A 24510-nucleotide genomic window follows, 5' to 3' on the forward strand; every position below is an offset into this window, starting at 1 on the left:
ACGTAGAAACTTGAAAAGAGTGCTAGAACTTGTTATTCAGTACGGTTCTGATCTTGACCTCAGTGATGATGATAGTGGAGATGATATTTTAGATTCTGGTGACGAGTTTGTGCCAATGGACGATAATTTGGGTGATGATTCGGACAATGAAAGTGTCTATCATGACATTGTGTATGATGAACCCATGACGTAGAAAGTTGGGGTTTTGTTTTGCTTCAAAGAGGTAGTTTGACTGGATGTGAAGACAACAAAAGATTGTTCTTTCAAATGTTTCAAATATTTTCTAAAAGAGCAAGTTTCAAACTTTGCAAAAATGTAAGGTAGGTAAGGTTATTTTGTGTTGTTGATTTTTTTTGATTTTTTTTAAATGGGTCAAAATCGTGCGATTTGAGGGAACACAGGGACAATTTAGACGCGCCTTGATTATGCTTGACACTCACCAGTTCAAGTCTATTTAACAGTAATTTTTGTTTCTGATTCACCAGCAACACTCTTGACATTTGAAACAGTGCATATCAGCTTGATTTTGTGAGAAAAAGTACTGCAACAGTGAGTTACTGGTGTTTCATTCAAGAACAAAAAAGTTTTTTTGTGTGCTTCAAATTGGATATTTTGCCTGGATATGAAGACAACAAAAGGTATGTACTTTCAAATGTTTCATATATTTTCTTAAAGAGTAAGTTCCAAACTTTGCAAAAATATAAAGGTATGTAAGGTGATCTTGTGTTGTTGATTTTTTATAATTTTTTCAAAATGGCTCTAAATTGCGCGCTGGCAGGGAACACAGGGGAAATTTAGACGCGCCTTGAATGAGTTAAGCCACCAAGCTAAAATGCAATACCAAAGTCCGGCCTTCGTCGAAGATTGCTTCGCCAAAATTTTAATCAATTTGATTAAAAAATGAGGGTGTGACAGTGCCGCCTCAACTTTTACAAAAAGCCGGATATGACGTCATCAAAGGTATTTATCAACAAAATGAAAAAAACGTCCGGGGATATCATTCCCAGGAACTCTCATGTCAAATTTCATAAAGATCGGTCTAGTAGTTTAGTCTGAATCGCTCTACACACACACACACACACACGCACAGACAGACAGACAGACACACACACACACACATACACCACGACCCTCGTCTCGATTCCCCCTCTATGTTAAAACATTTAGTCAAAACTTGACTAAATGTAAAAACACACACACTGCTGGCATTCACATACACAGGAGACCTCCCTCTCGAAACTCATTTATAGACATTTTTGGCAACAAAAAACAAACCTGTTTAATTCCACAAACTGGACACATTTTCCAGCCGGACTTGATAAATACAAAAGCTAGCCTGTGCTGGGCTTTTAACTAAATCACCAAACGTTCACAACACTTTGTACTTTGAATTCTATGTGTGCACACACCAAGATTCACCTTTCAGGGGGAGCAAGGTCAGGAAAGAAGCGCAGGAACTCTGCGTGCATGTGAGGCGGCATGGACCGCAGCAGAGGCATGACGTTCCCGTGCAGTTTCTTGGGACACTTGTTCTTCGTGTCCCACTTGCCCAGCGAGCGCAGAATCTGCTGGTATTTCATCTCTGCCTTGCCGTAGTGCAGCTGAAACACAAGATATTTTCATGATTCAATTATGTTATGAACACTTTTCTATGGTTGTCAAATGAGACGAATGAATACGTTTTTACAGAAGAACAGAGTGCCCCCCCAAAAATGCCACCCATAAAAATGCAAATAACTTCTACATCTGTTCAACGATTACTTCATATTTGGTGTACATTAACTTCAGCATATGCATGAGCACATCACAAAGTGTCACGTTTATAGGTCAAATGATCTGATTTGTGAGCTCTTTAGAAAAAAATATCCAAATTCAAGGATTGACTCAATAGTAGGAGGTTTGACACTGAGCGGTAACCATACTCGCCCAATTTGAACCCTCCACATTTTCTTAAATTGATTTCTACAGGTCACAGATGATCTGGTGTGTTTTTCACCTTCATATGTTCCAATAGGTAAAAGTCTGGAAGGTTTACATCGGGTGGGAATGGGTACTACTCAATTTCGAATCTCCTAATGATTAGCCCATCACTGAATTTGGATATTATTTTTGAATGAGCACAAAAATCAGATCAATTGACCTGCAAATTTGAAACTTGGTGATATGATCATGCATAAACTGAAGTTAATGTACACCAAATATGAAGCAATTTGCTCAACATACGCAGAAGATATTAGCATTTTTATAGGTAGCATTTTTTTTTGGGGTGGGGGTGGGGGGGGGTGGGGGTCACCTACCCTCGGACAAATTAATCTTTAAGTTAATTAAGAAGCTTTTTAATGTTTTTAATTTTGTGATGGTTAATTGAATATGAAATTGAGCTGTTATATATTCAATCATTTACTCTCTCTCTCTCTGGATATGTTTCTCTGTTTTAGAGAGAGAGAGAGAGAGAGAGAGAGAGAGAGAGAGAGAGAGAGAGAGAGAGAGAGAGAGAGAGAGAGAGAGAGAGAGAGAGAGCGAGCGAGCGTGCGTGCGTGTGTGTGTGTGTGTGTGTTAGAGAGAAAGAGAGATAACTTTTCGATTGTCCATTAATAAAATAAATATACGACATGTGTTACTGATAAGGTGGATGTGTGGGGAGTAGGAGTAGGGGTGGGGGTTGAAAAATGGCAGAAAACTAGTTCAAACACAGAAAGTTCTCCAGGCTGACACAATAAAATGTAAGAAAGTAGCAATGCCAGGCCCATTTCAGGCCGGTGAATAAGGAGGGCAAAGAATCATAAATCACTCTCCTTCTGGCCTGCACAACCAGAAGTCACCGCTTTTACGAGCGTTGGAGTGAGCGGCCACTGGTGCTTGTGTTGTGTGGCTGTCCTGGCTACCATCTGTGCTTTCTCAGCATTTTGACACACATTTTCAGTCACAATAATCTCAACATCAGGACTGGCTGTATGTGTATGTGAGTCATAATTGAGTTTCAATGCGCTTTTCTTTGGTATTTTTTGTTAAAGTGATTTTTTTCAAAGTATATATCACATAAAATAGGGAAGAACAACTCCCATAAAAACTTATAAATACGTTTCACCAACCGGAAAAAAAACTATGTTTAACAGCATGATTACTGTATAGTGACAATGTGTCCTGCGCTCTGAAAAAAATATTATATTCAACACCAGCTGACACATTTCTTTCCAGTACTTTCTCATCTTAACTAGTCAAGTACTGGCCATTTTCTGGAAAATCCTATTGGGGGTTGGACTGGAGTAAAATTCCAAAGCCTACTGGGGGAGGTTTGAAGAGGGGGAAGCTGAGCAAATTTCAGAATTCGAACATCAAAAATGGGCTTTTTACTTTAAGTTTCAATTTTCCGTACATTTCATTTTCAAAGCCCTTGCTGAAGAGTTGTGTGTTTTTGTCAGTCAAAGTTAGCACTAGAAAGTGGTACAACCCACAGCTTTGCCGACTGTAAGTAATGTCATCAAAAATGAATACAGTGGAAACCCCCCTTTTAAGAACTCCAAAACTTAACAAGTCGCGTAAGGCGAAAATACAACATTTAGTCAAGTAGCTGTCGAACTCACAGAATGAAACTGAACGCAATGCAACGCAGCAAGACCGTATACTCGTAGCATCGTCAGTCCACCGCTCACGGCAAAGGCAAGTGAAATTGACAAGAAGAGCGGGGTAGTAGTTGCGCTGAGAAGGATAGCACGCTTTTCTGTACCTCTCTTCGTTTTAACTTTCTGAGCGTATTTTCAATCCAAACATATCATATCTATATGTTTTTAGAATCAGGAACCGATAAGGAATAAGATAAAAGTGTTTTTAAATTGATTTCAATAATTTAATTTTTAACATAATTTTTATATTTTTAAATTTCAGAGCTTGTTTTTAATCCAAATATAACATATTTATATGTTTTTGGAATCAGAAAATGATGGAAAATAAGATGAACGTAAATTTGGATCGTTTTATAAAAAATATAATTTTTTTTACAATTTTCAGATTTTTAATGACCAAAGTCATTAATTAATTTTTAAGCCACCAAGCTGAAATGCAATACCGAAGTCCGGGCTTCATCGCAGATTACTTGACCAAAATTTCAACCAATTTGGTTGAAAAATGAGAGCGTGACAGTGCCGCCTCAACTTTCACGAAAAGCCGGATATGACGTCATCAAAAACATTTGTAAAAAAACTGAAAAAAACGTCTGAGGATATCATACCCAGGAACTCCCATGTCAAATTTCATATAGATCGGTCCAGTAGTTTAGTCTGAATCGCTCTACACACACACACAGACAGACAGACAGACAGACAGACAGACAGACAGACATACACCACGACCCTCGTCTCGATTCCCCCCTCTATGTAAAAACATTTAGTCAAAACTTGACTAAATGTAAAAAGGTGCGAGTCTTAAATCGGGGGTAAATTTACAGAGGTTATGAACAAAAAAGCTGAGAAAACAGGATCTTAAAAGGAGAGGAGTCTTAAATTGAGGGGTCTTAAAAGGGGGGGTTCCACTGTACTTCACAATCCTGTGTCTGCTTTCCCTTTCTTTCCTTTAGAATGTACAAAAGGCGTGAGAGGATCGCTCTTGCCAAACCCCATTTTTAGCTGGTCACCATGGCCGATACAGCACAGGTTTGGACTCCTACACAGAACCGTGCTAAATACACTTTTTCTGTCAATCTAAACACATGAAATATCTCCTGTCTGGAAAGGATGTGTACCTCCAGCTTTCTGAGGAAGGTGCGGACATCCTGCGAGAGCTGGTTGGAGACGTGACAGCCGGTCTGCAGCGCCTGGTTGGGCAGCAAGAAACCGGCAAACTCTTCCACCAGCTCTGGGTAGTTGGCCAGCAGCGCTTGCAATGAATCGTACACCTGCAATACAGACAATGTGTGTATTTAACCACTGTCAAATGCTGCTGAAGAAAAAGAAGTAGAAGATTCACACACACACACACACACACACACACACACACACACACACACACACACACACACACACACACACCACACACACACAACACACACACACACACACACACACACACACACATCCATCCTTTCATTCTCTGAGTTATTGTTGTAAGGAGTTATTGTTGTAAGGAGTTATTGTTGTAAGGAGTTATTGTTGTAAGGAGCTATTGTTGCAAGTGCGCTTCCCACCCCCACATGTAGCCTAAGATGCGGCTTATCGAGGAAACAGAAAAGAGGAAAGAATATGCTGAAAGTTTGATATTCACAGTAAAATAAGATCCTATCTGAGTCTCACAAAAATAACCAGCGCTATTCAATCTTTGCTGATTCTAATTCATGCCTGTTGATATTCTGAACGAGAACTTTCCAAATATACAACTATCATTGAGAGTTCCTTCTCTATAAAAAGCCAGCAGCAAAACATAGGAGTGTTTATATAAAAAAGAAAGGTGTTAGTAATATCCTCCATAAGTATCTGTGAGAGCCTACAATGAAGCCAATCTGATTGTGGCACGCTCAGTCTCCTTGGCAGATACTTGAGAGATGTTTCCAGGAAAATCTAGTGTAATCACTTGATTTGACAGATTGATGTTACAGGGTGATCATTTGTTGTAAGAGTCAGAATGTGTACCTGTAAAGAGGTACAGAGTAACCCCTCTTGTAAGAGTCAGAATGTGTACCTGTAAAGAGGTACAGTGGAACCCCTCTTTAAGACCCCCTGATTTAAGACTTCCCCCATTTTAAGACCTCGATCTGTCAGATATTCTGTTCATAACCACTGTAAATTTACCTCCATTTTAAGACCAGATTTTCTAAGATTTGTTGAGGTTTTAAAAAGGGGTTCCACTGTATTGGCATGGAAAATGGCCCACTATTTTAGACAGCAGTCTCTGAGCTAGTCAGTGAAAAAACAAATCAATCCTTTACATCACATCACATCACTCTTCTACAACGCACATAACCATCATTCCAAAGCCAAACTAACAGAACAGAGAACTGTTTGATCAAAGTACACCTCTACCCAAACCGATCACACCTCTTCAGCATGGGAACGTCAAAAGCTGCTTTCCCCCTTCAGGGTTAATTGCCCCTTAGCCATGGTTTTATTGGAGATGGAGGACCCTCCTGTTGTGTTAATGGTTTTATGTCTCACCTGCCTGGTAATAATCACATGTCTGTTAACAGGCGTGGAATGAGAGTGTACATTGTGGCCATGTGACGCAATAAAGAGAGAAAGATTATGTCACAAAGGTAGCTCAACAACACAATGGGACAAATGTGTGATACAGAATTGCCGTGACTCTCTACATGGAAAGTTGTGCCTCTTTTTCTTCACTCAAAATACTGAATAACTGATGGATTTTTAAATGTGCGGTGAACGTGCTGTTTACTATGTAACGTGGTGCCAAAGAACCTCACAGCTGTAAACTTGAGATCCATTTTTACCCCCTGTTCTGAGGGATAATGAAAAAGGAGTTTTATTTGAATGAAGAGCAATGGACTAATACTTGATCACTTTCTGAGTTTTAGACTGTCATCAATACAATGCAAAGTAGCAAGAGCTGAAGTGACACTTAGCAGGGTTTCATTGTAAAAACCAAAAGGAACAATATCTCATAGAAATGAGAGAAAAAACATGCTTTGTTACAAAACACAACCGTGAGAAAAATCTAAACACAGGAGGAGCCCTCGGCAATGTGTGCCTTTCGCAAATAAAAAGTACAAAAATCAGACTGCGATCATAAAAAAATTTAGAAAATGACAACGACAAACTTAACATTCACCCCCTCAACTCTACCACAAACCTCCACACCATGGAATGCCACAGACAACACCACCCTGCCTTCGTACCCACACGCACCCCCACCTCCCAGCCTCACGGACATTCTGCGAATGTACCCCGACTACCGCATTGCTCAGGACCTAGGCCTCTACGGCTGTTCCGTTCAGATCGCCGTGGGGACCATCACCAATCTGTTGACCATCGCTGTGATGACCAGACGGACCATGATGGCCTCCACCACGTGTTTCTACTTCGCTCTGCTGGCCGTGGGGGATCTGATGGTCTTGTATTTCGCAAGCTTGCGCCGATTGCTGTACGTGGCGAACGATCATACCGACATTTACATGAAGACTGAGATTGCCTGTCGCGTGATGGATTTCCTGACCTATCTGAGTTATGACCTGTGCTCCTGGATTCTGACCGCTATGACTGTTGACAGGTAAGACATTGATAAAGAGTATCAAAAACCAAGTGAGGTGGAGTGCTACTGACAAGATCCAAGAAACAAATGGAACCCAGCGCTCTAAATACAGACAACAAGAGTCAGAGTAATGTGGAGTCAGTCTCCTGTCACCTGAGAGGATGAAAGTTGTTTGTTTATTTCAAAGGTTTTCATTTTCTCAGGCGCTCTACACACACACACACACACACACACACACACACACACACACACACACACACACACACACACACACACACACACACACAGAGACAGACAGACAGACCACGACCCTCATCTCAATTCCCCCCTCTACGTCAAAACTTGACTAAATGTAAAAAAAAGGAGCAACATAAACCGGTTGTTTTGGTGATTCACTGCAAACTGCACTGGCCATTTGCAAAATTAGTCAGTCAGCTATAAGCTTGAAAAATGTTAGCTGTAATTCCTGTCATCTCTATGCAGCTGTTCCGTTGTGATTATTTTTTCTTTTACTGGGCAATACATAATGAACTACCCATGGATTAAAACTAACTGTTTTTGTCTGTTATTTATCCCAACCAACAAGAGTTAATTTCTAAACAATCTAGACAATGTAAAGCTTGACCTGCTTGTCAAATGTTAATGGGTCATTCCACCTTGCTATCAATGGGTTTCAGCTTACTGTTTCTGTTACTTTTCCACCCGAATGATCAATCATTTTAAATACATATAATTCGTTATTAATGACCACTGATCAAAACCTGGCCTAAATCCTGTATGCTTAACAGCTACTGTTTCTTTTCCTTTAATCAAAGGCCTAAACACTGCGTGTACGAAAAGAAACATCTTTTTATCTTCAATCCACAGATTCGTTGCCATCCGCTACCCCCTCAAGGCAGCTATTGTTTGCACAATACGCAACGCAATCATCGCCATCGTCATCATCACCCTGGCCTGCATCGCCAAGAACCTTCACTTCATCTTCACCTTTGAAAGAACCGAGGGCGAGACCTGTTTACCAAGGGATCGACACATTGATTTCTATGACGATGTCTGGCCCTGGATTGACGCCGCGTTTTACTCCTTCATTCCCTTCTCTCTGCTCATCTTCTTCAACTGCATCATCATCCACTGCCACCGGGTGGCGCTCAAACGCAAGCGTTCACTGCACGCCTGCGGCAGCGTCACCACAGCAACACAAGGGTCAAGGCTGGCCGGGTTCAACCAGCGGCTGACGGCCATGTTGCTGGTGGTGTCCTTCACCTTCATGGCCATGACTGCTCCCAAGGTCATTCTGATTATCATCAGGGAGGACTACTTTGAGTTTTTCCCTCCTGAGGGTGGCATCAATATTGAAGTGGTAAGTCAAAGATTCTTGTCTTTTTTTCTCTCTAATCCGAGTGGTAATCAATACTTTTTGTGTGGGACAGTGTACCATTTGAATTGAAGAGATGGTAATAAGGTGAAAGTAAAAAGCCCCTGTGATCATGTATGCACCAGCCTGCATGCCAAAGCAAGGATGCCTATTCTCATAGCACTGATCAATATGGCTCTCACTGCAATACAGGCAAAGTGGCAGAGCTTTTAGCATTTTCGTTCTGCCTACAAAAAGTCAACAAAAATCAGTATCTCTCCTCTGCACCACGGCACAAGACAAAATGTAACAAGAAGAGCAAACGCTCGATCGAGTCACTTTCGCAGTTCTGAATATTATATGAGGCATCAGATGGACAGGAAGAAATTGCTATTCACAACACAATGAGTCACGTTCACATAAAATTTGAGCCCGGTCACTTTTATAGTTTCCGAGAAAAGCCCAACGTTAAGTTGTGTGTTGCCGAACAGAAAAGGCTAGTTATCTCCCTTGTTTTTCTGATAACGTTCGTAAAAGGCTACAGATGTAAATACTTTGATGTAAAGAATAATCCTACAAAGTTTCAATCACATCCGATGAACTTTGTCAAAGATATAAAATGTCTAATTTTTCCTTTGACGCTGACCTGTGACCTTGAAAAAGGTCAAAGGTCAACGAAACCATCGTTAAAGTGTAGAGGTCATTGGAGGTCACGACTAAACAAAATATGAGCCCGATCGCTTTGATAGTTTCCGAGAAAAGTCCAACGTTAAGGTGGTGTCTACGGCCGGCCGGCCGGACAGACTAACACTGACCGATTACATAGAGTCACATTTTCTCAAGTGACTCAAAAATGGTATTGTTTTCTTTACCCTAATATTTGACATGAGGGGACACATGAGGAGTATTACTTACAGCTTCAAAATCAATTCAATGTGTTGATTTTCAATATCCAGCATCAACACCCAGAAAGGTTCGAAAGGAGGAATTCCTTCAAAAGAATATTTCAGCAGCAACAACCTGCTTTCTTCAGGATGTTATGATGAAAGCCAATATCCGTTCCTGTTTCAGGTGGCACGCTACTCTCTGGTCAGCGCAGTCTTCAACTTCCTTATGTGGACCAACCACACCATCAACTTCTTCCTCTACTGTCTCAGCGGCAAGCGATTCCGTCAGGAGCTTCTGCGCATGATCGTCCAATGCCTCCATCGCAAACGCAACACTCAAGTTTTCATCTCCAGGCAGCGCCAGGGACAAGGGGGGACAATTCCACGCAGGGGCAGTAACTCTAGCGTGGTATCGGATGACGTGGCGCCGGCTCCTGCTCAGCTTCCCACAGAAACAGAAGACGCCCTGAGTCGCGTTAACCGCTGGGCTACGGTGACTTTTGGAGACAGAAGTGCAGCAAACAGGAACTAGCAGCGTGCTGCCATTATCAAAAGTGTGTTGGTGTTGTAAAACTAAAGAAGAATTTTCTTCTGTTTGTTGGTTTGAGAGACAAAGTGTTCTGCTCAGCTACCCACAGAAACAATGGACACTCTGAGTCATGTTAACACTAATATCTGAGCTTTGGTGACTCTTGGAGATAAGAGCGCAGAGAAGTGGAACTAGCAGAATGCTACTGTTTTCAAAATTGTTTCAGAAAAATTGTCTTCATTTTGTTGGTTTATGAACCAAAGTGTTAAAAAACATGGAGATCACTGAAGCCTTCATGCAAACATGAAATAATTGTGTGAGTGCACACTGGACCAGAAAAGCAATGCAAAAAAAGAATGTGTGGGTGAACAACCTTATGAACACACTGACGTGGGTGACATTCATATGTTTAACCAGAAAGGTAACTGGCACGAACAAATTTCCAGAAAAGCAGATGATATGAGAAGATACCTCTTAAGATGAACATGCCAGCAAATCCATAGTGAACAGTGCATGTGTGAGTATTCTCTGATGTTGTAATATTCTTGGACAAGACATTAACCTTAACTCTGCAATGGCAGCCATTTGTGCAGGTGTATTAGATCTTCCAACACACAGTGCTTAGCTTCACATGATGGTTTGGAATCATTGTTCAATAACAGCAAAGCAGTGAACATCTATATTTATACGGCTTGTGTGTGTCTGTCTGTCTGTCACTTCGCGATGCACGGCCAAAGTTCTTGATGGATCTGCTTCAAATTTGGTGGGCATATTCAGGTAGACCCCGGACACAATCTGGTCGATGAAAATTTTCAACACGTGCTCTAAGCGCGGCGCGGTGAACCGATTTTGGTTTTTCTGTAGATCCATTCCCAGTAACTCTTCCTTATCTTCTCCACTGTTTTGCGCGTTTATCTCCCTTCCTTCGTGTGGCGTCAATCCCGTACGGTATTTGCAAGAATCTCGCGATTCACCCGGCGAAGCGGGTATTCCTCTAGGTGTAAATACATGTGCAGGGGGCTACACTTCTAATCCTCTCCATGAGCATGGCTTGTACACTGGTACCTGCGATGCGAGGCCCCTCCCATGAGAGGACACCTTCTGTTGTCCCTTTCTCTATTATCCCTACTAAAGTATACCTGTCATGACAGGCCACCTGCAATGTAGGGCCACTTTTGGCTGGTCCCAAGGGTGTCTTTTCATCGCCGGTACCACTGTAGTACAAAACATCACCTTGCAACAGCTTAGTATCACAAATATGCTGGACAATGAACTAAATGTACATTACATAACGTGCAGTTGACATCTGATTCTCTACTAATGATCACTGACTAATCATTATCCGTTGCTTGTCTGGTGGTGAAATTTATGTTTCAGTGGTATGCTAAGCTTGCTTTTGATATGTGTGCAAGTCTGATTCATGGTTTACATAAAAACAAGTTTACATTCATCTCCCTTTTTCATGTCTCTGTAGTTGTGTCTGAATGCATCCACATGCATGTGTACAACCATTCATTCTGCTGAAGGCACGTTTATACATACATGCATGCAGGCACACTTGCATAGATTATTCTCCCAGGTTTCATAATGGCCAGTTTTGACACATAGATTTGCTACTGATGCACACACAGACACACACACACATGCATGCACACACACATATACACATATGCACACACACATATATACACACACACACAAACACACACGCACACACACACAAACACACCTCTACAGGAGACACCTGGTTGATCTCAAACTGCCGCACAAGTTCCATGAAGCGGATGTAAGTGTCAGGATCTTTCTGCATGACCAGCTTCACCTTGTTCAGATACGCCTGAGCGCACACAGTGTCATGTTCATCTTTCTGCAATGAGTGAAGAGAAAGAACACATCAAGGTGAAAACAAAATGGTAATGTCAAAATGTCTTTTCTTCAGTCTGACTCTGCGCAACAAAGGGAAGTAAGCGCTTTAAATACAAGAGTAAGTGAGAGTTATGCGGATCCAATTTCCTGGCACCTGAGAGAAGAAATAACAAGCATTGAAATCCTCGTAAAAGGATGATCGCCGCAAGCTCATATGTTCTCTAATTCTTCTATTTTTTTCTTCAGCATAATCTTCTCAGATTATTTCTGCATCAAGCATGCTAGAGGTGGGGGGGGGGGGGGGGGTGGGGGGGGGGGGGGGGTTGGTGGGGGTTGGATGCAGAGTAACGTTCCAAAAAATACTGTACTCTCCTGTTTAATGAAGATGATACGAATAACAAAGCACGATGTTTCGACCACTGTTGGATGGAATGTTCAGCAGCACTCACACAAACTTACTCATTCATTTCTCTCTCTCTCCCTCTTGGTGTATATGTACTTTCAGTTTCCAATTCAATGTCTGTGTGTTTGAATACCTTCTCCCTCCCCTAAAATAATCAACCCCCAATTGCAATGGGCACATGGCTCAAGCGATTAAACCATTCTGAGGTCTCTCTCTCTCTGTCTCTCTCTGGTCTTACCCTAGGGTCAGTGTCCAAAACATCGGGAGCTAGCGTTGCTAACTTTTCCTCTTTTCTGATCTCCTGTCTGCTGCGATGTCTGTCCGACTTTTTGAAGGGGTTAAATCTGCAGGAAAAAATTAAATGATTCAGTTTGACTGTGGTAACAATTTTTACACAAATTGCATCCACTTTTATGCTGACAGAACAAATGATATGCTTGAACAAAAGCCAATTCAAGACAAAAATAAAGTGACAGAAGAAAATACACACACACACAAATTTGACGAAAGCAAGCATAGATGACCATGCGTTGACACAGACACACACAGACTGTGACACACACACATACACAGCAGTCAGCATTCAATGATAAAACAGATTCCTTCCACCTTTCTTCGTTTGGAAATTTTTGAGTTTCTGAGACAAAGGGTCCAGCCCCCAGGCTTGTAGGAAATCAACTCAGAGGGTACAGGATTTACAGAAATAATTGTGCACAGAGATTCAGTTTTTTTATTTTATTTTAATTTTGCTGTAAAAAAGAAAAGGTTTTTACATAAATTTGAGCCTGTCAAGTAAAAAAAAAAGTGTCACCTGCAGTTGGTTTTCAGTGAGAAACTGGAAAGTGTATTGCGCAACTTATACCCGGTTTTCCTCAACAATGGTCCTAAACAACCAGGGAAGAAGAAGAAAAAAGAATTCTACTCCTTCAAATGTTCTGCATCTTACCCAATGATTGAGAAGAAACTAATAATTTATCTGCTTCAAAGTTTTCTGCGTCTTACCCAATGGTGGAGGAGGCGGCCATGAGGTTGTCCAAGAAATCTCCGTCGTAGTCTGCGTCTGCTCCGTCCTCCTCGTTCTGACTGTCCTCCTGCGACAGTGTGGCCACGTCCTCCATCTCGCTCCCCGTCTCATCGCTCTCCTCCTGGCTCCCGTCCTCTTGCCCTGTGTCACCACAGTATAAAAGTACAGTGGAACCTCCTTTTTAAAGCCCTCCAATTTAAGACTTCCCCCTTTAGACCTGGATGTTTCTCATTTAGAAACCCTTTCTTTCGCTCTTTATTTGTGCCACTTGTCAATTGTTTCTTGTTCACAAAAGCACTAATCAAAAAATTGCTCCAGGGGCTTGCAACATAGTACAATATATTACCTTACTGGGAGAATGCAAGTTTCCAGTACACAGGACTTAACATTTCTTACATACTGCTTGACTAAAATCTTTACAAAAATTGACTATATTCTATACAAGAAACACTTAACTAGGGTAAAAGGAGAAACAGAATCCGTTAGTCGCCTCTTACGACATGCTGGGGAGCATCGGGTAAATTCTTCCCCCTAACCCGCGGGGGGTTTTAGAAACCCAAATATTGCACAGGAAATACTATAACACTGCATGCTGTCATAAGTCTTTTCTTTCTTTTTTTACATTTAGTCAAGTTTTGACTAAATGTCTTAACATAGAGGGAGGAATCGAGACGAGGGTCGTGGTGTATGTGTGTCTGTCTGTCTGTCTGTCTGTCTGTCTGTCTGTGTGTGTGTGTAGAGCGATTCAGACTAAACTACTGGACCGATCTTCATAAAATTTCACATCAGAGAACCTGGGTATATTATCTCCAGACGTTTTTTTTCTTTTGTTGGATAAATGTCTTTGATGACGTCATATCCGGCTTTTTGTGAAAGTTGAGGCAGCACTGTCACGCTCTCATTTTTCAACCAAATTGGTTGAAAGTTTGGTCAAGTAATCTTCGACGAAGCCCGCGGACTTTGGTATTACATTTCAGCTTGGAGGCTTACAAATTAATGAATGAGTTTGCTCATTAAAGTTGTCATTAAAATCGATTTTCGCACAGATTTAACATTGATTGCATTGTAATCCTGATCTTCTCCTGAATTCAAAAATATATTGATATGTCATGTTTACTCTAAAAATGTGCTCAGAATGAAAGAAAATAGGTTCAGTAAGTACTACGGACGCATGCTTCGCGGCGGCGAGCGTGACCCGTCTTCAGTATGGTTAGCCGAGACTATCTGAATGTGGTCTCGGCGATGATTGGTTTGTGGTGTTGATCTTGACTAAATGTTTTTATATCGCTTCACGCGACTTGCTTTCTTTCTCTCTTTTGTTGCTGTTCTACTACTTTTTCTTCAACCATAGAGCCATCAGGCTCTCCCGATTTACACTACTGTTCTCTTTAAACATTGTGTAAGTGATCAGCGTATATCTAGCCTAAATCTGACTCTCTTCCTTCTTTTCAGCTACATCTGCAAGTCTGATGTTTTAGATGCAACACTCAGACCCAGAAACTCAGGTGGTAGAGCACTGGACTTTTGATCCTCGGGTCACGGGTTCAAATCCAGGCCGGGACAAACATGAATCAACTTTATGTGAAGACTCAGAGACGGTTACTATGTCCCACCCCCATGTCACCACTGTGGCACAAAAGACCTCGGGTCATTCTGCTGGAAGCGCAGGTGGCTGATAATACATAAACACACACACACACACACCTGGGTAGGGGGTGACCCTTGTTGCTGCTATCTTTCCACTGAAAAAAAGCAACCCCAAAAGTGAAAATGAGAAAATGAAAAAAAAATCCCTCCACCCTCAGACCAACTTTCTCTCAACCATCCCTCCTCCCTCATCTTACTCACCTTTATGATGGTGCTGAAGAGATCTTTTCTTCGCTGCTGCCTCCGCCTCTTTCTTGCGCTGGCTGCGATTTCTAAGGTTCATGCCCCGCTGGTTCCAACGAGGCAAACTGACAGACTGACCCTGTGAGGACGGTCCACTCTGTGATGACTGTCACAGAATAGGGTGAATAGTGTCAGTACGATCAGAGTATTTTGGAACAGTTTATCAAACAACAGGATTTGACATTTTTAAATTTAGATCTGGGCATTAAGGAATTCAAACTTTTACATATATATACAGTGCATGACTGATTGTACGATTAGCATTTCTGTTGGGATTAACTGAATCATTATCCTAAAAAGACAACATTTCTTTTTTGGTTTGTTATATATATCGATGTCTCACTGTCTGCTAGACAAACATTATTAATAATAATAATAACGATTACTTATATAGCGCGTAAACCTCGTGGTGACAAGCCCAGAGCGCTTTACACTTACATAATCATAATACAAACAAGGAAAGAGAACTAAATCCGAATAAATTCAAACATGGTCACACACACCCACACACGCACGCACACACACACGCACACACACACGCACACACACACACACACACGCGCGCGCACACAGTCACACACACAATCTTTCTTTCGTCATTGTCGATGTTCAGGTAACCCGCAATGTCATTCCATGTACGCATACGTTATACATTCAGCATTAAAGCCCACTCTTTCTTCAGACCTGGAAGATGACAAGCATAAGGTAAGTAAAAGCACACACACACTATAGATACCCACTACTTCAACTGACATTAAACACAAGAAGGTAAGGGCAAATCAAGTCAAACGTTTGTTTTAATTATTTGTTTTAATTACTAATTATTTTAATTACCCCTCTTCAAATAATTAACAATAAAGTCCAGAACACGCCCAACAAACATGATCCTACCTGTGGAGCGTTAGGATCCTTGGGCAGCAGAGGCTTGCTGGGGCTGCGTTGGCAGAAAAGCGTCGCCTTCCTTTTCAGCGTTCTAGCAACAGCCTTGGTCGGTGACATGGCTTTCATCTCGTAGGTGTACCCCTTCGGCAAAATGGACCTCACCTGCTTCTGTAACTGTTGCTTCTTGGGACTTCTTCTCCGCAGGAATTGCGGTGGGGAGGAGTAGATGACAGGGCCCGGTTTGGGAGCGAGAGAAGGGAAGGAGGAGGTGGAGCAGGAAGAGGGGGAGGAGGATGATTTGGTGGGGGTCCTCTCTTGTGCCTGCTGGAGTGTGTAGGTGGTGGGGGTCTCCGAGGGGGAGGAGAAGAGGACTGGGGTCAACGTGGCTAGCACTGTGGAGCTGGCATTCAGAGGGGAGCCTGTGTCTGAGCTAGTAGCAGAAAAGGAGTTTGTTCCAGCATTCAATGTTGCAGTCACAAGCCTGGAACACCCAGCTGAACTCTGCACAAAAGCGCTTCCTTGTGCAGCAAGACTTGAGGAATATGGTGCAGGTGAGGGAGGCTGAAGAATCATGGGGATGTCAAACAATAAACCCTGACCTCTATCTTCACTCCGGGAGAACCTCTGTGGCGGGGATCTTTCATTTTCAACCTGTATTCGAGACATCTTGAAAGGCGAGTTTGTTGGAGTTACAAGTTCTGAGTCTTTGTCTTGAGGCACTGCAACAGGTATAGCTATTCCCTGCAATCCCTCGTGGATGTCTAGACTGAGAGGAATTGGTTGAATGGAGCTCTCTTCGTCGGCATTTCCAGCTGCCTCTATCAACTTTAACAGTACCTGCCTCTTCATGAAGTCACTGCTGTTTGGGTTGTCACAAGCCTGTCCTGAAGGTCCTGCAAGAACTGATGTTTGCTGAGACTCCTGGACAACCTGAGAGACTTCTCTGCCAGATCCACCCTGAAGGACATTCTCATGAGTCTGATGTGTCACACTCTGTAATACAACGTTAGAAGAGTCTGAAAGTGGGACCATATTGATGCCTTCTCTCCTTACTTCTGCTTGTGGTGGTTGAACATGACCTGCTGAAGAAACAGCCCCTCCAATAACACCAGCCACAGAACAAGAGACAGATGATGCAGTGTTAGACATCTGCACTGGTTCATGCACAGCCTGAAGTGAATGACTCCCACTATGTTCTGAAGCAGCGCCAGCAATAGGTGCAGGCACTGCTGAACACACCCTAAAACCAGCTCCTGCAGGTTGAAGAGTTGATGCACCAGAGTTTCTACCTGACATGACCTCATCCATAGAAGTGTCAAGATCCTCAGACATGGAGGCATCCCTGCTTTCCTCTCCCGGCGGCACCGTGACGGAGATGATGATGCCAAAGTCGGCCGAGTTGCAGACAGACGACAAACCAGACCACGACGAGTGAGGCCTGGTGCTGGGTCTTGACACAGCTGGTGCTGAGCTGGTGCTAATGCTAGTCACGCCTGAACAAACCATTTCTGAAGATGCAGCAGTGCTCTGTGACTGTAAGTTCAAATTCTGCACTTGACGATGCTGAGAAGGAGTCTGCACATTTACACCCGCCTGAAGATGTTCGGCAGTAGCTCTTTCACTTTCAGTCTGTACATCCATGTTCTGAACTATTGGTACAATATTTTGGACTGGCACCGACAATGACCGTCCATCAGAACTCACCTCTGTATGGGGAGCATCAGGATTCCCTATCCCGGTCAGATGAAATCCCATAGGGTCACTGCTACTTGCTGGGATGTTTCCGATTTCACCATGTTCACTGTCCACAGAGGAAGCAGGCCTGACACTTTCAACAGGGATTGCCTGTTCCGAGCTTTGAGGGTTTGAAACCTCAACAATGTTCAACTGCACAGAACCGCCTTGCTGGCTTCCAGACGAAGACACTTCAAAGAAGGACTCAAAGTCACCAATGTGAAACTGTATCGTCTCCTCACTGTGCAAATCTTCACATCGAATACCTGGTCTGGTCTGGAGCTTGAAAGGAGATGAACTTGAAACTTCTGAGGGAAGGCTACCCAACCCCTGACAATCTCCAGCTGCTGAAACTGGTGCAGGAACCTGTGTGAAAGATGAGCTGCCTTCAGACTCTGACCTTAGACTGAGAGGAATTCCACTGGAGCTCTGCACCGAACCAGGTCTTAACACACTCGGTGGATTCAACGTTGCAGAGTTTTCACCCAGTACCAAACTTTGGCCAAAGGAAATTATTGCAGGTCTGGAATTGTCTGCATCTCCAGAGGGAAGGTTGAGAGAAACTGCGGCATTTCCAGAAGGTTCTCCTGCAAGTAAGTCTGAGTCAAGAGACCCTGCTGCTTGGCCAGCAGTCTCAATCAGTTCAAAACCTGGAGCACTCACAGTCACAGCGTTCACTGGCTCTGAATGATCTCCAATGTCTGATGTTGTTGAAACAGCATCGTCTGATAGAGGGGACGGTTCCGACACCCTCTGACCACTTAACTCTCTTTGCCGCCTACCGCTGTTTGTCTCCCTATCAGCGCTTGTCTCACCTTGCCCGCTTGTCTCACCTTGCTCGCTTGTCTCCCCCTGACCGCTTGTCTCCCCTTCCCCTCCATCAGGTGTCGTGCTGCTAGGGTCCTCAGAGGTACTTTGGTCGGACGACGATTTTGCCTGAGTGTAATCTGACGTGTAGAGCATGTTGACAGTGATGTTCACCCCAGGAGCAGTGTTCACAATGTTCGGCAAGGACATCAGTGCAATCCTTGACTCCCCTGACTTGCGAATAGCAGGCACATTCAGCGACTCTTTCCCTGGGCTTCTCAGGATCTCTTTCATCGCCGCTTGGAGAAGATCGAACTGCAAGCTGGGATTGTCTCTGGGGGATGCTGCCCCCGGCATGCTGTTTTCTCTAGACGCTGACTTGCTTGAGGTTTTCCGTACGAAGTCACAGCTGTCTCCATTGATGTGGAATTGGTACACAAGCTGAGATCTACTGGGCTGCTCCTGGTTGGAAATGGAAGCTGGAGAAATTGGTGGGGATGTCAGCCTGAAGACTGGTTGATTTTGTCTCTGTAAAATGTGTTGACCAGCAGAGTTTGGGTCACTGGAGTTCTCTGCTTGGTCTCCGTTAGCAGGAGAGCCAGATGGAGAAACAGGTCTGCTTCTTGCTAAATTGTGTCTCTCTGTCACTGTCAGGTGTGACTCCGCAGAATTCTGCTGACTGTCACTGACTGGTTCGTCATGATTCACATCTGAGGCTGAATGTTGTTCTAAAGATTGCGATCTTCTCTCATTTGAGCTTTCTCTCTCAGATGCACGCGGTGTGCAAGAATTCTCCTCACTTGGACTGTCAGGATGATTGTGATCCGTGCTGTTAAGGGACAGTAGTTGTCTTGAAGACCCAGTAGACCTTGCTTTGCTGGAGTTTCCATATTCTCTGTAATTCAAGTCTTTTGTGTCGTCTGTTTCTTGTTCACTTGCTGGACCTTCACCGGAGCACTGCACAGTACTGGTACAATGGTCACTCTGAATACCATCAACTTGAGCACTATCTTCAGCCCTGGTCATGCTGGCGTGATACCTTTCTTTTAAAACTTTTCCAGAAAATGCTGTTTTCTCAATTTTGCTGTGCATCTTAAGGTTCTGTTTCAGAGTTTTTGACTGAACACAATGAACATGATACTGCATTATTGGACTCTGATGGGAGGCAGTGAATCTTCGACTTCCCTCTTCAAGTGTTTCCATTCTTGCTTGCTCATGTACGGTTTCCTCATAATTTGAATTTGACTGTTCATCATTTGGGAGGGGAGCATTTCTAGAATGTCCTGTTTTTTTCACACAATCAATCTCATCACACTGATTATTAAGCTGTGAATTTTTTTCCTGTCTCTCAACGTTTTCCTCCTCTGTTTTTCTGTCTTCATCACCTCCTGCATGTACAATGACGGAAGAAGTTTCATGCTGAGCTGAACAATTTTCCGCTCCATTACAACTGCCTTGCTGTGAGTGCGAGCCACCACAGTCAGTGTTAGGCTCTGTACCAAGACCAGTTCTCTCCTGTTCCTTGCTCATGCCTGTGCCTGAAAGGTGCGCTGATTTATGTGGCTTCTCTGAACAGAGTACTGAGCTCCGACTCGTCTGAGCTTGTTGTGATCTAACCCCAAGACTCGATTTTGAATGGACGCTAGCTTCAGCCGTGTGTCTGATATTTGGAGAGGATCTTTCAGTCTCAGAAACTTGACTTTGGCTATCAGCATGCAGTTCTTCCCCGATACCCTGTTCCTTAGAACTGATCTGCTCAGAATGTGGCCTCAGCTGCTTGTCAGGTGAAAGTGAACCCTCCTCCAGTGATGTTGGCTCAGCAGAACTAGTAGCAGCACTGTCATTAGCATTGTTTACAGCAGACACTTCACAGTGATCACTTTCACACATCTCTTTTGACCCAGAAGTCGAAGTCTGTTCTTCACGGGTAGCATTTTCATGCAATTTCTCCGAATCAGGAATCACATTCTGTGATTCATTTGTGTGTATTTCCTGGGAACCAGAAGTCAAATTCTTCAAGCTACCAGGTGTTTCAGATGGAACATTAACATGTCTGTCCCCAGCAGCAGGAGTCACATTCGTCCCACTGTCTTCCCCCTGTTCAACACTCTCAGCTGCCTTCTCGCTACCCTGAACCTTGTGCTCAGTACCAATGACAGAAGAATCACAGACACTCGCACCAGAAGACGGCACTACAGCAGGCCTATCCACAGCATTGCTCACAGACAACTGTTCTGCTGTTTTGGCTTGTTTCTCTCCAGACTTTTGCTCTGCTGTGAAGCCTAACCTTTTTATTGCATGAGAAGATGACACCACAGAAGGCCCATCACCATCCTGATTCACACAATCAGATCCAAACTGTCCTGCTGTGATGTTTTGTTCCTCTCTGGACTTGTTCGCCGCAGTGAAGCCACACTCTGTCACTGCAGGAGCCGATGACACCACAGCCCCATTCACAGAATCAGATACTAACAACTGTTCTGCCGTTATGTTTTGTTCCTCCTCTCTAGGCTCACTCACTGCCGTGAAGCCAGACTCTGCACAAGCAGATGACACCACACCAGTCACATCACCAATGTCAGTCACCGATTCTGATTCAAAAGGCTGGTTCGCAGTCTCTGTCACTGCAAGAGCCGATGACACCACAACAGTCCTATCCCCGATGTCGGTCATGGATTCTGACCCAAAAAGCTGTTCTGCAGTCAGGGTCTGTTCCTCTCCAGACTCGTTCACCGCGGTGAAGCCAGACGCTGCCATTGCTGAGCTAACCTTAGCACGGTCTGCAAGGTGAATGGGAACGTAGATCCCCTTGGAGGTGAGGATGGCAGAGGGTTGGTCCGGTGACGAGGAGGACGGCATGGATGAGAGGATGCTGAGTCGTCGGTTTGTAGGAGTCGGCCGTTCACCGTCGGAATAGCTGCGTCTGTGTACAGAGCGAGTCATGCTTAGCCAGGTCACATTGGAAATGAAAGGTCATTAAAAGCAAGTGCAAAATATCACCAGACAGTTTGACTTATGAAATAGCCTGTCATGCTTAACCATGTCACATTGAAAATGAAAGGTCATTAAAAACAAGTGCAAAATATCACTGGACATGAAATTGACTTATATAATTCAATCAATCAATCAATGAGGCTTATATCGCGCATATTCCGTGGGTACAGTTCTAGGCGCTGTGCAGTGATGCCGTGTGAGATGAAATTTTATACGGCCAGTAGATTGCAGCCATGTCGGCGCATATTTACCTTTCACGGCCTTATTCCAAGTCACACGGGTATGGTAGACAATTATTAATTGTGCCTAAGCAATTTTGCCAGGAAAGACCCTTTTGTCAATCGTGGGATCTTTAACGTGCACACCCAATGTAGTATACACGGGGGGTGGTTCGGACACCGAAGAGAGTCTGCACACAAAGTTGACTCTGTGAAATAAATTTCCGCCGAACCTGGGATCGAACTCGCGCTGACAGCGGCCAACTGAATACAAATCCAGCGCGCTACCAACTGAGCTATATCCCCGCCTGAGAGTGAACTATATGTTCAAAATAACAAACGAAATTCTGAGCCTGAATCCGAAAGTCAAAACCAGTTCTATAATTTTACCCTTTAAGCTCAAAAGAAAATCTGAGTTAAGCCCAAATTCTGAAAATTCTTGTCCATGTATAGTGTCACATCCTTTAAAACACAGGAACACTGACTAAAGCCAAAGAGTCGATCCTAAAATTCCATGCAAATACAAGGAGTGTAGCGGTAACATTCAAAATGACTTAAAACAAAACATCAGAGGTCTCTAAAGATTTCAAATGAACAACACAACCCTTTAAATTTCCAGACCTTTGTCGCTTAGTCGGAGGAGTGTCTGCCTCATCACTGCCCTCCCCTGAATCAGATTCGCTGTCAGTCCATTCCTCTGAATCACTCTCTGAGCTGGAATGCTAAAACAAATCATGTTCCAATGTCAAGAAACTGAATACAATTTCCAACTCTGAAACACACCATCGGCACCCTACAATCTCAAGCAAGACGGTTCACAATGTGAAACTTTTCACCTCACATGAAACATCTCACCTCACGTGAAACATCTCACCTCACATGAAACATCTCGCCTTACATTGTGAAGGAACTGAATTCTATTTTAAACTCTCAAATAAACCATCTTAATACATCAAGCCAGGCAGTTCATAATGTGAAACATCACACATTACTATGTGAAGAAACTGAATTTTATTTCACCTGTGACCCCATGATCACAAGTCCAGTGCTCTACGAACTGAACTACCAGACATAAACATCCGTACCTCGGTTCTAGCGACCCTGAAGCTTCTGTCCTTCCTCTCGTTCCTGCTCTGGTAGACCACGTCCCCATGCCTTCTGTCCTTCCTCTCGTTCCTGCTCTGGTAGACCACGTCCCCATGCCTTCTGTCCTTCCTCTCGTTCCTGCTCTGGTAGACCACGTCCCCATGCCTTCTGTCCTTACTCTCGTTCCTGCTCTGGTAGACCACGTCCCCATGCCTTCTGTCCTTCCTCTCGTTCCTGCTCTGGTAGACCACGTCCCCATGCCTTCTGTCTCTCCGCAGTCTCTGCTGTTGTGCTTTCTTCATTCTCTCTTCTTTCTCTCGTTTTTGCTGTTCTTCCTTCTCCTTCTTCTTCTTTGCTGCCATCACTTTTGTGTGGTAAGCCTGAAAAAGATCCCATGGGAAGACACACAATTTTTCAGACTATTCTGACCCTTTCAACATCACAAAGACAAACAATTTTTCAGACCATACTGACCCTTTAAACATCACAGAGACAAACAATTTTATTGGACTAAACTGACCCTTTAATCATTACAAAGACAAATAATTTTATTGGACTAAACTGACCACTTTGTGCAAAAGGACGTGTCCTCCAAGAACATAGTAACTTTGTTTTCACTATTGCTCTGGTTGAAATATATTTCCTCATAAGAGCAGGAAGCATAGTTTCTCATTAAGGCAGTGCGCAAGAAGGCACTTGCTAGTTAGTTTGACTACAACAAAATTCTTCTTGAATTGTTTTACAGACTGAATTCACACTACTTCCCTCTTTTTGCTAACACACACCCACACATTCGCACGCCACACTTTGAATTGTAGAATTGACACTTGAACTGAAAGTAAAGTCTCATTTACCCTGCACCATCTGGGTAACGCTGCCAGAGGCTGATCACATGGCGCCTTCACCGAGAACTCCTCAACGTCTCGTGGTGTCTCTGGGATTTCTCCTGTCTCACGGTATCTCTGAAGAAACAAAAAGCACATGGCAAATTTGTTAACAAACTTAAAAACATGTTGAAGCATTTGCAAGCTTAAACAGGGATTGGTGGGTGTTAATTTAAAAAATAAATTCTGACAGAATAACCAAGCCGTTCAGCTGAAAATCTCATGTCAGTCTCTCAAACCATTTTTCCCTTTAAAACTACCCATTTTCCTCTGCACTCCATCAGACAGCTACACAGACACTAACGCACCAGCATATATAATGCAGACATATGCACATACACTCTCCATCAGCTCATCAATCAGACAGAGACACTGACAAAGACATACTCGCATACACAGACAGATACATACACAGACAGATACATACATACAGACATACAGACAAGCAGACAGACAGACAGACAGCCTCATCATCCTTTAAGCTCTTACCCATATGATGTCATTACTCCTTTTGCAACCCTGACAAAGACATACTAGCAAACACAGACAGAGACAGACAGACACACAGACAGACACACACACACACATTATCCTTAAAGCTCTCACCGGGATGACGCCATTTTTCCTTTTGCGAACGTGATTGAAATGAGCATTCAGCTGTTTGGCGGTCTTGCATGGCATCATGTACCTGTGGATCATCTCGTGCATTTGTCCTTTCATCCCTTTGAACTGTTCTTTGCCTAGAACCAGCAATCTGC

At 43.3% G+C, this 24510-nt stretch overlaps 2 protein-coding genes across 2 annotated transcripts in view; one reads left to right on the forward strand and one right to left on the reverse strand.

Annotated features, from left to right (window-relative positions):
• The window catches only part of LOC138980461 (uncharacterized), a 52534-nt gene that overhangs the window by 15794 nt on the left and 12230 nt on the right, over window positions 1-24510 (reverse strand). Inside the window, exons 14-24 of the mRNA XM_070353336.1 lie at window positions 24359-24506; window positions 23723-23830; window positions 22868-23248; window positions 22404-22504; window positions 16039-21493; window positions 15106-15253; window positions 13236-13398; window positions 12472-12577; window positions 11694-11831; window positions 4739-4891; window positions 1420-1601 (exon numbers count right to left, since the gene is read on the reverse strand). Coding sequence (XP_070209437.1) covers window positions 1420-1601; window positions 4739-4891; window positions 11694-11831; window positions 12472-12577; window positions 13236-13398; window positions 15106-15253; window positions 16039-21493; window positions 22404-22504; window positions 22868-23248; window positions 23723-23830; window positions 24359-24506 — 7083 coding nt within the window. The remainder of the gene's footprint in view (window positions 1-1419; window positions 1602-4738; window positions 4892-11693; window positions 11832-12471; window positions 12578-13235; window positions 13399-15105; window positions 15254-16038; window positions 21494-22403; window positions 22505-22867; window positions 23249-23722; window positions 23831-24358; window positions 24507-24510) is intronic.
• LOC138950815 (probable G-protein coupled receptor 139) lies at window positions 5361-10273 on the forward strand. Its single transcript, XM_070322535.1, has 3 exons — window positions 5361-7212; window positions 8062-8554; window positions 9620-10273. The coding sequence occupies exons 1-3, from the start codon at window positions 6749-6751 to the stop codon at window positions 9965-9967; spliced, it is 1305 nt and encodes a 434-aa protein (XP_070178636.1). The 5' UTR covers window positions 5361-6748; the 3' UTR covers window positions 9968-10273.

The sequence above is a fragment of the Littorina saxatilis genome, linkage group LG1 (assembly GCF_037325665.1).
Source record: "Littorina saxatilis isolate snail1 linkage group LG1, US_GU_Lsax_2.0, whole genome shotgun sequence".
NCBI classification, from domain to species: Eukaryota; Metazoa; Mollusca; class Gastropoda; order Littorinimorpha; family Littorinidae; genus Littorina; species Littorina saxatilis.

Coding starts and splice junctions, on each gene's coding strand:
- LOC138950815 (XM_070322535.1), top strand. CDS start 6,749: ATGACAACGACAAACTTAACATTCACCCCCTCAACTCTACCACAAACC. Junction 7,213..8,061: donor ACCGCTATGACTGTTGACAG/GTAAGACATTGA, acceptor TTCAATCCACAG/ATTCGTTGCCATCCGCTACC. Junction 8,555..9,619: donor GTGGCATCAATATTGAAGTG/GTAAGTCAAAGA, acceptor TTCCTGTTTCAG/GTGGCACGCTACTCTCTGGT.